The 15,608-nt window shown below is 37.4% G+C and overlaps 2 protein-coding genes across 2 annotated transcripts; both read right to left on the reverse strand.

The window, feature by feature from the left end:
- Nucleotides 1-779: 779 nt before the first annotated feature.
- On the reverse strand, nucleotides 780-4,402 carry ptger3 (prostaglandin E receptor 3 (subtype EP3)). Its single transcript, XM_084129474.1, has 2 exons — nucleotides 2,770-4,402; nucleotides 780-1,761 (listed from the first exon to the last, which is right to left on the reverse strand). The coding sequence occupies exons 1-2, from the start codon at nucleotides 3,622-3,624 to the stop codon at nucleotides 1,405-1,407; spliced, it is 1,212 nt and encodes a 403-aa protein (XP_083985600.1). The 5' UTR covers nucleotides 3,625-4,402; the 3' UTR covers nucleotides 780-1,404.
- A 195-nt stretch (nucleotides 4,403-4,597) lies between these two features.
- zranb2 (zinc finger, RAN-binding domain containing 2) lies at nucleotides 4,598-14,306 on the reverse strand. The gene is made up of 10 exons (XM_084129475.1): nucleotides 13,821-14,306; nucleotides 13,224-13,276; nucleotides 10,363-10,471; nucleotides 7,776-7,858; nucleotides 7,586-7,662; nucleotides 7,340-7,486; nucleotides 6,965-7,107; nucleotides 6,389-6,454; nucleotides 5,783-5,935; nucleotides 4,598-5,583 (listed from the first exon to the last, which is right to left on the reverse strand). The coding sequence occupies exons 1-10, from the start codon at nucleotides 13,874-13,876 to the stop codon at nucleotides 5,529-5,531; spliced, it is 942 nt and encodes a 313-aa protein (XP_083985601.1). The 5' UTR covers nucleotides 13,877-14,306; the 3' UTR covers nucleotides 4,598-5,528.
- Nucleotides 14,307-15,608: the final 1,302 nt, after the last annotated feature.

The raw sequence follows: 15,608 nt of genomic DNA on the forward strand, positions 1-15,608 counted from the left end.
TGAATATAATCTGCTGTTTAGCATAACTAATGATTCATGGGTCCTCTCTATAACAATAACCAACAGTGAAAATATATAATATGCTAAGATGATGTTCAGTCACACTCAGTATGATGCATGGTTACAGATGTAACTGAAGGGCCCAATTAGAAGAACAGCTTCAATCATCTTTGTCAATAATGTATGCATGTTCAATTAAAATTCCACAAACAAAAATTACTGCGTGCCATCTTATCAGCCAAGTGTAATATGAAACTGCTCATTCAATATCTTTCACAAAGTCAACCTACCTCAAATGTTACATAACGTACCACTTAAAGGATGCAAAATATGGAAAGAACAAAGCTTTAATGGCCTCTTTACGACTGGTATAAAAAGCTATTTCCATGAATGACTCAGCATCATATGTTGAAATTGCTTTCCATTTGAATTTTAAAGGCTTTTGGTTATGATCACAACGGATGTTATCAAGAATATTGCGCATAAAAGATGCAGCACCTTGAGGCACTGGCTATTAAAATTAACACTGAAAAGAAGCTGTTCTAAGGCCAGAAGCATCTCAGCACACTATTGAATTAGAGCCATTCGCATTATAACTTCACTCAGGAATCCAACTGAAAAATTCAAGCATGGAATTCAATTAAACAAATCCACGTTTATGGCTATCAACCTCAAAAAGAGCTCTGCCAGCTTGGCATTGAGAAATGCACAAAATAAAACAAATTAAAAGTTTCGAGTGTTTGTAAGAGGCTTTAAAATGAGTGAAAATACTTCAGCACTTCAGACCATTCAGCACTTTACTGCAAATTAAACACCTCTGAAATGTTACATAACATATCATAAATTAGCGTCAAGAAATATTCCTTCATTTTTTTTTCTTGCACTTGGCATGTGAATAAAATGTACTGAAAATAAACAGTCTCCATGGGAGCTGGCAAACTAAATCTAATTTGCCAATATTGCTGTTGTATGCAGGATCCCCAGATCTTTTTAACAAATTGTTTCCATTGTTTTTATTTAAAAAAAAAAAATTTCTATGAAATAATTACGAGCTGAACATAAATGTTAATGCACCACTAAAAAAAAATTCATCTTAACTTGTGTATTTTTTTTGTTTTACCTTGCATGATATTTTCATGTCAGTGGGAACCCTGCATATGTCATTATTTTAAGGTCTTGCCATTTTGTTTCACTTCAAAGGTCACTGAGAGACAAAATAAATGTGTTGGCTGTGACAGTGACACAAAAAAGTGATGGGTTTGCGTGGTAGAATGCTGAAGACATCAACCTACATCAGTGCACCAATTCACAGAAAGTTTCCACATCATAATTTTTCTGATCATGGGGTATTACCCTTTGTCATTTTATTCCTTGTTTTATTCCTATTCAGTTTTTGCACAACTGTCACTGTTCCTCTTGGCCCCCATTCAAGTTACTGTTCTCCATGTTCAGGGACTGTTTGTGAACATTATCATTCTGAATGGCCTTTTTATTTAGGGCATCTAGAGGACTCTGGGTTTCCTTCTGCGCATCCAGTGAGCACTTGGACACTGCGCTGGCCACCTGGCAGAACTTCCTCAGGAGAATCTCTCTCAGGAGAAGGTAAACCCACGGATCTAGAATCTGATTGAGCGAGGCCAGACGTATGGCTGTGAGAAAGAAATTACAGTCCATCTGTAAGTCCTGGGGTAAGAGAGATATAGCAGCAGAACTGCACTGATGGGAGGATGTGTGGGTCGAGATCATCTTCAACATAAGGATCTGCAGAATGGGAGGAGACACACCAAAATGGGCATATTATATGAATGATTAAAAAATTAATTTGTGCTTATAGACTTCCAAAGACTGCTCAGCAGATATCTGTAATTCTGTATGCCCTGCAGGTTTGTTCATTAAATATTTTAGAATTTAGAATTTAATATCTGTTTATTTAGAAATGTTCAGTACTCTTAGTTCCAGGAAATGCTGTTTTATGGATATTTGTCATTTTTTAAATAATAAACGCTATCAGTTGATATTGGATATGTATTGACTGAAATTGGATATTTAATTGTGCAGTAATCTGATTCCCCTAATTTTACATTTAAATTACCTTTGGCGTCAAATAACGCTCACTTAATTAATATTTAAAAACACTTTAATTACATTGCTAAATGGAATTTTTATTAGATCTCAAAATACTGTAAATAATAACATTGTGATGTCTTGTTAAAATGGCTAATTAGTGTTGGGTGTTATTTAAAAAAATATTTAGGCAAAATTGTATTGAATTTAAATATCTGCAATTTATTACTATTGGCCATAACACATTCAACCCATTCTACAAAAAATGAATTTGCATATTTTGTGTGGGCCTAGTTATGAAATTACATAACTGGGAAAAACTGACATTTTTGCAGAATGTAAAATCATAACAGCAACTCTTTTTGGATAGAAATCACAGGGTAAACAGTAACTAATCTCAAATGATTGCTAAAAAACATACTGGTAACAAGTATAGCCCTCCAACATTGTAAATTTTTTTTGCTGTCTTGATGTTTAAGTCATAACTTATTGATCATATATATATATATATATTTACAGTGAACATGTACAGTACTAGTAAATACCTATGGAGTTCACCCTAGAAATTCATATATTCTGTTTTATCCTATATCAATTGAGGCTTTTTGTTGCAGGGTACATTAAAGTTCGAGCAGGAATGACACTGCAAGCTTTCATCTGATATCTACAGTAAGTGTGTCTGGCAAAGGCTGATATGATACATACCAGTAGAGGTGACCAGCAAGTCAACAGGACACACATAATGCCCATCAACTGAATAACAGTCTCTGTTGTTAACCTTTCCCATTGCTTGGACGACTGGGTCGAGCTTGGCTTCGTTTTGCAACGTGTAACCAATGCACGAATGGTCATAACATTACAAGACAAAGTAACCAGTAAAGAAAATATCCCCAATACCGCAAAGGTCGTGGCAAAAAACGTATTTCCCGTTATGTCCTTGTCACCTGTACTTATGAAGCACCAAGAGCCTGGCCACTGTAAAGTGTACTGGCCAACCCCAGCAATGGGCAACAAGGCAAAGATCAAAACTAGACACCAAATGATGACCAGAACCTGCTTGGTCACACTGGTTTTCATGTAATGTGAGTACCAGTGAGGAGCAGTGATGGCCAAGGCCCTTTCAATGGCCATGGCACTGGCTAAAAAGAGAGGACACAAGCCAAAAGTGGTCATGCACACCCCGAAGAAGGCGCATAGAGTTCCCGATGGGTCCACGCGTTTCCATTTCAGATCTGCTCTGTACACTGAAATGACAATCGGACTTGTAAGCAGTTGGCCGAAAAGATCAGTTAACGCCAACGAGCCGATGCAAAGCAAAAAGGATTTCTTCCTTTTGTTTTCCTTTTTTCTGTATGCACTAGAAACTAGCAGCATAGCGAGAGAGTTTCCGACCATTCCAGTGATCATCATAACGATGGGGAAAAACACGGACACTGAGCCACAGCTGGCGCCGTTGCCCGTTCTGTCCTGCGAAGATTTGGAGACGTTCTTCTCCCACGTCATGGTTCCAGCAGTCAGGTTTTGTGGCAAGACATCTGAAGACTGACATTTGGATGTCATCCTTTTTCAGGGAGCGTGTTCATGGCCACAGTAGCCCTTTGAAACAGGTAGAGCGCTCAGTGAAGTCCGTCTCACTTTGTGCGCTCTGCTGTCCGAGCGCGCGCTATAAACACAGAGGCGGGACCCTTATGGAAATGTAAAATATGCTGAAAAAGACAACAGAAGTGCAAGTTCCACAAAGAATATATGTACTTCAACAATACTGTTTTAATATATATATACACTATATAAGCTACACGTGTTCCAGTTCCAAATGCGAATTCAGTAAGATTTTTTTCTGCTGTTCGGTGACGGAGTGTGCCAGAAAAGAGTAAATTTGGCTCTCAACCAAAGCCGCGGGAACACATTCGTTTCTATATGACCGAAGGAATTAAAAAAAACAAACAAATATAGTTAAACAAGCGTTTGTAGCGAGAATGTGAATCAGCCTACACAAACTTTCAGTGGGTGAACTTCTTTGAAATTTCTCAAGGAGATTTTAGGTTTAACGATCGCTCAATTTTTTCAAAAAAAAAAAAAAAAAAAAAAATACAATTAACTTTGGTGATAGGCAAATCTCTAAACGGGAATAAAAACTCACTGTTGAATGTTTAATTCGATAATGATTCCCTGTACCATCAGCTCACAGATGCGTTTGAACGCAACAAGTGCCATCTAGCGCACGAGAAACGATTCTCAGCAACTCGTCGTTATAATGCGCAAACCGCAGTGTAGGTGTATTTTGATCGTTAACAATAATTCATACAAACTCATAATAAAAAAATTCTATAAAATAGACAAGGACATAAAGCGAAAAACTTAAATTAATGTGTAATTTCACAAACATCACTAAAATTTCCCACAAGTAGCAGCGTGGTAGCCTATGCCTCTGTGAGTTAAATAAGGGGGAGGCAGACATATGGGGAGAGAAAAATTCTCATCACATCTCCCAATACAATAAACGTGGAAAGACAAAAACAGTGCAAACAAGAGATTCAGATTAACAAGTGTTTATTCATGTTGATTACACTGTCAAATCATGTTAATGAACAGTAAAACATTTTCATATTTCATGTCAGAAGGGGTGGGGATGGTTGAATATTTCAGATTACATGTTCCAAATTAGATTTTACCACGGAAGAAAAAACATAACCAGTAATTTACGATACAAGTAATTTGAGTTTGTGCACTTTAAAACGTTTCTCAATTCTACAAGTGATGAATCTCAAAATTAAGACAAAAAAAAAAAAAAAAAAAAAGGACAAACAAATTTTGCATTTCATCTGTCTCACCAGAAGAAAATAAATCTCTACAAGTATAAAAAACATACTTACCTTTAACGCACACAATAGACAAGGCAATGTTATGCCTCAGAGGAAAATCACTTTTTAACTTTCAGATGCTGGCATTGCTGACATGATTCAATAATGTTTAAACCATCAATATTTCTTGAAGTGTTTTACATCACAAAAGATCTACAAAACCAGCATCTGATGAGCATCTTTTTTTAAATCAACAAATTTTTTGTTAATAAACTGGTTATTTGGACTGCAGTAATGTCTGACAATGGATGGATAAAACTACTTCTGCCATATAAATTTACATAATTTGATGTCCAGGAGATATGTGCCATTTATACAGTCACAGACTTGTTTCTCTGTAAACCCACTTACGCTATAGACTTTACACTTTTGAGTTATGCTGTTGAAAGATTTGGCTAGATGTAAAAAAACAAAACAAAAAAAACCCCAGAATTTTTTTGAGAAGAGGTTATGTGAACGTGCGCAAGTGTTTCTTTCTTTTTTTTCATGGAAATCAATGTGAACTCAAACAGTTGGGTAGTTGCAATAGCACAAAAAAACAAAACAAAACTGGAGTAGGAAAAAACAACATGCAGTTTTAGAAAGATTTGTTTCTTTTGTTAATCATTTCTGTTTTGAGCTTGAGCCAGAGTGGGACGATCCAGATGAGTCTCTGCGCCTAAAGAGAGACAGAAAGAAAGAGACAAGGAGAAGGACCATGACTGATTAAGTGATTTGGCTCTTGATATCAAAACAAAGAATAAAGTTTTGTACAGAGAAAAACACATTCGTTTCAATCATGTACTGTATTAGCACTGAGCCCTGTGTATAATGCAGAAGGACGCCTGGTATCCAGGACACCATGTGTTACACCAAACCTTTCAGACGAGTGCGATCGTGAGCGTCTTTTTTTGCGGCCACCAGAGGAGGACCTGGAACGACTCCTCTTCTGACCTCCCTCAGGCGATGATGAAGGGGAACGAGACCTCTTCTTTGAGGAAGCAGAGCCCTTTCCTGATCTGGAGCTGGATCTTTCAAAGGGGATAAATAAGCATTCACATGAGGTCAACAAATATTGCTATACAGATTACTATAATAACACTACCAAAGAGACTGAAATGGGAGGAAAACATCCATCCACAGCCCTCTAAATACTACAGTAAATACTACAACTTCTGAAAAAGACCAAAGCTGAAGGTCTGACCAGCTGAACTTTTCAAAAGAACAAAGCAGAACCCATCAAGAGTTTCAGAACAACTTGAAGCTCTAATTGCCTGTCAGATGTCACAGTGTAATCAGATAAATTGAACAAAAAGTAAAAAAAATCCTGTGCAAAAATTAATGAAGCTACATTTCACTGCTCCCCACAGCTCCCTCATCTTATTAACAGAGATCAAAAGTCGACTTCTGTTTAAGTTCACTATAGCCACTGGCTATTCATACACACACTCTCTCTCCTGGAGAGTGCATGTGACCTCATTCACCTGGATTTGGACCTGGAGCGAGAGCGAGATCGAGATCGGGAACTGGATGAGCTCCTGGACCGGGATCTGCAAAACACGGGCATCAACAAAAACACACCACAAATTTCCAATTTTTCTGAAAGTTAAAGATATTCTGATGAAAACCCAAGAACATTCACTATCAAATGACAAGTGTTTAAAAAAGGAAAGATCAGCTTTGACATTTTTCAGACAAAATATCTACTTAATCATAATAGAGGTTTGCATAAAAGGTCTTTTTGTGCATAAAGACATTTTGTTTAATCTTTAAACCCTTTTCAAGTTGTGTTAATGGCATGAATTACTTAAAATTGTAGAGCATTGAATTTACATGATTGTTTTCGTCAAATAGCATCAAGTTTTATATATTTATCATGTCAGAATCAAAAATGCAGTTGAAAAAGACAAAATATATTTTTTACAAATACTAAAAGGAAGCAAAAAGGAAAGAAAAAGAAAAATTAAACATTAAAACAGATTAATACGATAAGATTTGAATAAAGATTTGAGCTGATACTGACATTTGCCTGGAGTTACCCTTGACCTGTACCCTTTTACCTGGACCTAGACCGGGAACTTGAACTGGACGAGCGAGAAGATGAGCGCGAGGAGCCCGAGGGACTCCCTTTCTTCTCGTCACTAGCATCCAAATCGTACTTGGACAAATCTGCATCTTCTTCTTCATCATCATCATCATCATCCTAATAGTGTAAAAATTAAAAGCACATCAAAAACTGTGACAGTAGTTTCATATATCTGTGTTCACACTGCACCCTATTACAATTTGTTATTAAAATCCTATCTGTATGACTGCAGTACTTTTACAAGTAAATAAACTGATAGTGTGGTCAATATAGCTAATCAAATTTGCTTCAAAAAGCAAATAAAAGTATAAGACCACTAACACAGAACTGCAGAAAATAAATCACTTACATCAAGTTTGTATTTTGAAAGATCTCCTTCATCTTCGTCTTCCTCATCATCGTCACCATCATCTTTTTTATCTTCTTTTTTTGGTTCCTCTTTCTTTTCGGTGTCCTTCTTACTTTTCCCACGATACTTCTTTTTTATGCGCCCAAACTAAAATAATTAAATGACAAAAAATTACATAAATCTGTTCTTAATTAATAACAAGAACGACTCATCTCTGTAGACTGAAAAATAAAAATCCCTACTGACCTCATCGTACTCGCCATCAGACTCCTCTCGCTCATTGTAGACCAAGTTCTCTCTCTCGTTGAATCCTCCACCGTATCCTGTTAAGAGACGTGCATCAAGCATATGGCATTAACCAAAAATGATGGCAAAAAAATTCCGTCAGTATGCAAAAAATTACACTAGCATTCTATTTTGAACAGACAGAGCATACCTGTCCTTTCCTCCAGTTTGGCATATTTAGGAGTGTTACACATGTTGCACTCTGATCTTCTGGCCCAGTTTACATTGCCACACCTAGATTTAAACAAACAAGAACAAGTTTAGAAATTAATAACTGGTGAATTAGCAATTCACAAATAGCTTATAGTCCAATATGGGTTGGATTTGGGAATATAAACCAGCAATTTCTGGTCCTGGAGGGCCACTGTCCTGCAGAGTTTAGCTCCATGCCAAATCAAACACACCTGCCAGTGATTTTCAAATAATACTGAAGACTTTGGCCCTGTTTACACCTGGTATTAAGATGCGTTTTGGTCAATCGGATCACAAGTAGCGATCCTTTAGTTTCTGTTCTGAAAGCCACAAGACCGAGCTGAACGCTGTGAGTGTGTGTGTAAGAAATCAGGAATGGTGAGAGAACATTGTGCTTGGTTCATTTTCCATCTTCAAACCAAACTTGGGTCTTCAGCCGACTTAAGCCCTATTCGCAGTGGATTAGTATTACCTGGTGACCTCTAGTCATTCGTAATAATTGCGGAGGTTTTCTGTGATCTTAATCCCGTGTGAATCGGCCATGTCTGTAATTTGGCGGGGTCGTATATCATTTTTTCAAGGTTTTTGTTTCCTGTGCGCCTTTTTATCCATCTTTCACAAAGAATGGAGCCTCGGTGTTTTGATAGTATTTTGGGTGCTGGGTCATATCGCTATACCTACACCACAACTATACAATTTGCAGAAAGAGAAGGCTGAAAATCATCAGAAGAGCAAAAACAAAAAGAATGATTAGATGGAGATGGATGACATGAACATTATTCTGTTTATGATACATCATAAAGCTAGACCTATAACGACAAGACATTTCCAAGCAATAGCCTATTGACATCACATCCGGGGGGATAAGTCAGTAAATTCGAGTAAAATCACAGGCTTTGCTTATCCTGTGCGAATGCGCCACACGAAATTCAGATGTGGGTGAGTAATTTCTAAATCACACGAGGTCCCCAGATAATACTAATCCAGTGCAAATAGGACTAAAGTTTAAATCCCCTCTGGTTAGCGCACTTCCCATAATGTTTACACATTAGGTCAGTAGGCAGAGAGAAGGAGGTCTTTTGAGGCTGTTCAAACGCATTTGATCACGTGAGTGTTTACACTATGAAAGTTCGTCTACTTTTACACCTGTATCTAGAGTCGTCCACTTGTGATCTGATTGACCAAAATGCATCTTAATACCAGGTGTAAACAGGGTCTTTGTGACTTTTATGAGCATATGGCAGAAACACTGATCTATAACGTAAAATATATACATCTGTAATCTATATATAGAGACCAGTGAGCTGAAAGCAAGTCTGTAGCAAATAATGGTTTAAAGTTAATCACTAAACTTTCACAGTATGCTTTATGTAACAACATTTTTGTTGTGATGCCATGAATAATTAAGTGACAAAAAATGAATATTTTTATTTTAAACTCAGATACAGTTATTTGGGTTTATTGTCCAGAATATAATTATTTTGTTTAGGCTATTTCCATGTTGTTTCCAAATTGAATGAATGACGCTCGACTCGGAAGTACGAGTTTCCAAGGTGCACTTGAAGGCAGCATTTGGTTTGAATTTCACAGGAGTGTTTGATTTAGTTTGATTGAGGCTAAGTCCGCAAAACAACGGCCTTTCAGGACTAGAACTGCCCATCCACACCTTCAGTGAACAGTGTGTGGTTCAAATGAGAAGTAAAATATGAAGGAGTTGGAAGCAATGGTTTACTTTACTATCACATCTAAGGGCCCTTTCACACCTGAAAGTCCGCACCAAGGTCCGAACCAAAGTTCATGTTTTGATACATTGTATACATTTGGTTAGTTTTGGTTTGGTTTCACATTGCAATTATGCGAGCGCACTAAAGAACTTTTCATGACGTACTTGCGTCCTGTCGTCAACATCTACATGGATGCATATTGACATTGATTGGTTTGTAAACGGACGTGCGTCTGACGTCAGCGTGTTGTCAATTCGACGGGTAACTTTGACAAGAATGAATGAACAGACGCATATTATCGTTGCCACTATACTGTTATTATTACGGCATTACTCCCTCCAGCACCAACTATACTCGACGCTAGTTCAAATTCGCCAAATGAACGTCCTCGTTGTGCAAACATTTTATCATCGCCGGCAGGACGCAGGACAAATGTGTGCGTGTGCGCGCGCGCGAATCAGCTGGAAGAAACTCTGTGGGCAGGACTGACAGATCTGCACATAAATATTCTTCTTCAGTTGTTTATGCTACGCGGGAACCACCGGAACTTCCTGTAAATGGTCCGAAAGTCCGAACCATACAGAAAATGCTTTCACACTAGAAACGAACCAAACCTTTGAACAGTTTGATCCGGACCGAGACCACCTCTTTTCGTCGGACCAAATTTCGTCTGTTTGGTTCGGACCGTGGTACGGGGGAGGTTTCACACCTGTAATTTTGATTCGGACCAAACTGAAAAGTCCGAAAGTCCGGACCAAACAAGGTAGGTGTGAAAGGGCCCTTATATACACATTGGAAGTATAATTTTATAGCAACACCCACGTTTTGCACTGCCAGTCGTTTGCACTGAAGAGACCTCTGCTCTTCTCAGCGAGGGTCTTTCCAATCTCTGTCCCCCCTGCTTTCATCATCTTTGCTTCAGTTGTCTTTTCTGTTTAAAGAGCATTGACTAATTAGTTTAGACTAATCATGTTAAAGGGATAGTTCACTCAAAAGTGAAAATTCTGTTACTCACTTATGTCGAATCAAGTCTTTCATTCATTTTCGAAACACAAATTAAGACATGTTTAATGAAATCAAAGAGATTCGTCCCTCCATTAAAAAGTCTATTCACCCCAAACTCTGAGAATTCACAACGTTTATAAGGAGATAAACGAAAAATGAATGACAAAGAAATTTTATTAAAGGAATAGTTCATTTTAAAAATGAAAATTCTGTCATCGTTAACACACCCTCATGTTTTTTTAAACCTGTATGAATTTCTTCCTTCTGCTGAACACAAAAGAAGATATTTTGAAGAATGTCGGTAACCAGACAGTTGATGGGCCCCATTGACTTACATAGTAGGAAAAAAAACTATGGAAGTCAATGGGGCCTATCAACTGTTTGGATATCGACATTCTTCAAAATATCTTCCTTTGTTTTCAGCAGAAGAAAGAAATTCATACAGGTTTGAAATAACTTGAGGGTGAGTAAATGATGACAGAATTTTTATTGTTAAGTGAACTATTCCTTTAAGACTTTTAGTAAACCAGATACACATTGAATTTGGATTCCTTTTGCAATCTCTTAATGAATTCGTTGAACCGTCAGAGTTTAAGCTGAATAGACTTTAAATGTAGGAACAAAAATCTCTCCAATTTCCTTAAAAATAAGTTAATTTGTGTTTCAAAGATGAACAGAAGTCTTATGGATGTGGAACAACATGAGGGTGACACAATTTTTGGGTGAACTACCCCTTTATGCCTGGCTCACACTACAGGAGTTTTAGGCCGATTTATGCCCGATTTACCCCTCCCGAGAATCTGAGAAAAAATCTTGTCGAGGACCTCGATCGGTTCCGATGTTCGGCGCAGATTATCTGGTAATGTGAGGCGTTCACAGATCTAATCTTGCACCTCCCGATCTGCTCTCACACAAATCGGGCTCGCCCCGATCATATCAAACATGTTTGATATTTAAGATTTTAAATCGGGATGAGCAAGACTGTATTACGTCAGTGCTGTCAAAATAGCCAAGAAACAAGTAGGGCTGTCATGGTGAAAAAAATTACTTTAATTTTAATTTTATATTATCATAGTTGCTAATTTTGTGTTGCATTAATGTCGCATTCTTTATCATTAAAACATTAAAAATATAAAGGATCCATTTGCGATCCATTCCATTCTGAAGAAACAAACAACGCAGTTTACCTGATTCATCATTGTTGCATTATTCATTAAGATAATAATTAATAAATGCACGCACAATTATCCGTGTCACTTGCATTGCACGTGAACTGGAGGGCATCTCATCATAAATTAACCGAAACTCAGTGTATGCCTCACAGACATGAGAAATACATCTAAAGAAAGCTTGAAATTTCTTTAAACGAAACAATTCAAAACGAAAAGAAATAGACTACTCTGATTATATAATCCATGATGTGCATTTCTCTCTATAGGCGCGTTCACTACGGAGATGGCGATCGTCAACTTCATCTTTGCAGTCGACACTGACAGGAAACACTAGTTTATTAATAAAAATCAATGCACACGTCAACGGATTAAAAAATCTTGCTTGTGGCACGCACACATATGTCGAAATAATGAGATATTATGTTGAAATAACATTAGCCAAATAATAATAAATCTTTAAGAATATTTGATTGAATGCTGAATGTTCTGCTTGGTCAATTTAATAAAATTAATAGGCTACTTTAATTGTGACAATTAAAATAATTGAATATTAAATATTAAGCGGACAATTTTTGTAATAGTAGGCTATAGGCTATAATATATCTAGCACCCCCTCAGCACTTGCGTTAAAAAATTATCTGGCGCCGCCCCTGGTTATAACGCCAAAATGGTCGGGTTTAAATCGGGCTCGGGCTCATAATTACATCTAATGTGTCGGGCCGGGCCGGGCTCGGACACAACGTGCTCGGGTAGGGTCGGGCTTGATTTTTTGGGCCCGATCTAAGCTCTAAATCAAAGTACCGGTAGGTTCAAAGTCTCTGTGCGTGTGTATGTGCGTGCGTGCGTGTATCATGGCAATGCATATCCCATGTTGACTGCTTTAAAATGCAATGTTTGAGAGATGCTTCTGGTGTTACATCTAATATGTTGTATAGTCAAGTGTTTTACGGATATTCATAACATTGCTTCTATGTAATGTGGTGTAGGCTATAGGCTACCTGGTCATATTGCTGTTGGTTATGTTTAACATGATGATTACGTGCTTCGCGAATAGAGTATATTATTATTATAAATATACGTACTGTAGGCTAATAATTGTGCCCTCCCATGCATATGCCCCCGTCTGGCGACGGCACTGTATGAAGGACAGATATTGTGTTTACATGCTTTTCTGCTTCAGATCTGCTGCGTGAGATCACGTGAGGCGGGGTAGGGTAAGGATAATCTTAATAACATTTTGTAGTGTGTGTGGTGCGCCGCGATTTTCAAATCTTGTAGTGTGAGCATGTTTAAGATTTGAGGGAAGAAAATCTGCAAAGATTCTCCTTAAGTGTGTGCTGCAAACAGATTTCAAAATCGGTTAGGATTTTAAAACTCCTGTAGTGTGAGCCAGGCATTAGGAAAGATCTTAAAAGCATTAAAACACAATGTATTGATACTCCCTGTATGACACACATCTAAATACAAAACGTAATGACTATACACAAGGTAGTATAATTCACTTACCCCTGCCACATCTGTTACAGCTCGTTCTTCTAGCAAAGTTGACATTTCCACACCTTAGATGTTACAAAGATAAAACTGGTTAGGTCATTATAAACACCAATCAACATTCATATACACAATGAACAGGCTACCTCACTGACACTTTCAAACAATGGTGAGACGCTCCAGTGGTGCACACAGATAAATAGATTTATTTATTTTATTTAAAAGTTAATTAGCCCAATGGCACTGCATTTTCTAATGAAGACGATATAATGGCAGTTAGTAAGTTAAGCAGACTTGCGCACACATCTGACTAGCTAATTGTTCATGTTTACCAAATCATTTTGAGTGTGCAACGCTAAAAAGCATTTGATTACCAGTGTTTCAGAGGAAAGAAATGAGTTTACCATTTAAATTGTGAAATTACGCTTTTAATGGCGTTTACAGGCCCATTCACACACTACAAACGCGCGCTAAAGCTAACAGAAGCTATGCTAACAGTAGCATGTGGGCTTCTCTCGTCCAACATTGATTTCGCACAAGTTTTGGCTTTAAAGAACTGCAAACATATTCATCATTAGGCTTTTTAATAAACCACTATGCATCAAGTCTTACTTTTTATCGGGACAGATCCAGTCCCCGTCGCTAACGCGAAAACTCTTCCCGGACATGTTCGTCCTCTCAGTTGCCCCCGCCACAATGCTTCAAAGAAATGAACACCTTATGAGAATCAATATGTGTTTAATACACCAACACTACCGCGTTTCAACATTAAACGTACGGCAAAAACAACACTTTTCAGATTCAGAGTGTGAAAGAGCGTATATTATGCGAGAATTCGTTTGCTACTACACCGAAAGACACACATGGGTTGCGTCTCAAATCTAATTGGCTGCTTCCCTTCGCAAATTTTGGACACGACCATAGACTGTAAAAAATAGGACACGACAGGCGGATTCCAGACACCAAAGGATGCTGCCTTCGTAGGCGACTTGCTAGGTTTTTAACCACAGCCACAAACTTCACATGCAACAGCACAACCTTACGCATTACACACGTGCTATGAACTTCGATCTATTTCTAAAAGAGACGCGTTTGTCTAAACTAGCCAACGTGAGACAGATCAAACAGATAACGGACCTACTCCTGATTGCCAAAAATAGACACTACACATTCGTTTTAATTCCCTGCATGAATCATTTTCATGATATCATATTATCCATTTATGTTTGTAGAGAGTTTCATAAATAATAATACAATTAGAATAAAAATAGAATAACAAACAGGAAAAAATATTTTGCTCAAATGCAAATTCAACACGTTAATGGTAACACAGTTAACTTTATTGACACCATATCTATCTATCTATCTATCTATCTATCTATCTATCTATCTATCTATCTATCTATCTATCTATCTATCTATCTATCTATCTATCTATCTATCTATCTATCTATCTATCAGTTGTTTGAATTTTACACATTGAGGAATTACTGATGAATTGCTTTTGGGTTTGTTAAATATGTTGTTGAATGTGTAGCCTATGTTTGATAATGTGTGTTAATAAATCATGTTATTTATTTATTATTATTATTATTAAGATATGGGATTCTTTTTTATCAGGAATTGCCCACTCTACCTAAAAAAGAAATTTGTCTTGAGTGCATGATCTTAAAAAGTTTTAATTGTTACACCTTGCAAATAACGCGTATTCAAATTAAAAATATTATAGCTGGACCTTAAAGTTAACAAAAGTAATAATGAAAAAAAAAAAAAACAGGCTATCTAAAATTACAAGTTTAACAAAAATTGTCCCACTTTACCTGCATTCACCAGATACAACAAATGCAAAAATATATATATATATTTTTCCAATCCACAAAATTCAAAGGTATAAGTTCATAAAATATTCAGGTTATATTTTATATCTATTTGTTTTAACTTTTAACTTGTGCTTTAAATGTGTCCACTAGATGGCAGATTGTGTTCACCACACAACAGCCTGCTAGGCTACATTTGGCAGCAATGTCTGTGCTCACTACAGGCTTGTTCCCATGCTAACATTTACACATGCATCACAGAAAAGAGTAAAAATCACAGACCTACATGCCATTGCCATATGTGAGGAACATGCAGATTTCCACAGACATATGGTGACATCTCTCTGAATCTTTCCTTTCAAATGTTATCCTTATGCAATGCCTCACACGGTGTGCCAACATTTTGCAGACCTTGGTTCGGTTCGGCATGAAGGCACACACGTTGCTGGGCCAGATGGAGCTGAGACATTCCTCCCACTGCGAGTTCTCAGTCCTGCAGGGACTTAGATAGGACCCATCCTTGTTGGTGCTCACCAAGCTAAGCCTGTCCTCCATTCTCTGCCAAACTCACACTGTTTCAGAG

The sequence above is a fragment of the Abramis brama genome, assembly GCF_963993115.1.
Source record: "Abramis brama genome assembly, chromosome: 11".
NCBI lineage: Eukaryota > Metazoa > Chordata > Actinopteri > Cypriniformes > Leuciscidae > Abramis > Abramis brama.

Excerpts from the sequence above, each read along its gene's own strand:
- ptger3 (XM_084129474.1), bottom strand. The coding sequence starts at position 3,624 with ATGACATCCAAATGTCAGTCTTCAGATGTCTTGCCACAAAACCTGACT. Across the intron at positions 1,762-2,769 it reads CTTGCTGGTCACCTCTACTG|ATCCTTATGTTGAAGATGAT; the intron begins GTATGTATCATA and ends CCCATTCTGCAG.
- zranb2 (XM_084129475.1), bottom strand. The coding sequence starts at position 13,876 with ATGTCCGGGAAGAGTTTTCGCGTTAGCGACGGGGACTGGATCTGTCCC. Across the intron at positions 7,859-10,362 it reads AACGACTGGCAGTGCAAAAC|GTGTGGCAATGTAAACTGGG; the intron begins GTGGGTGTTGCT and ends GTTTAAATCTAG. Across the intron at positions 7,663-7,775 it reads CAAACTGGAGGAAAGGACAG|GATACGGTGGAGGATTCAAC; the intron begins GTATGCTCTGTC and ends GTCTCTTAACAG.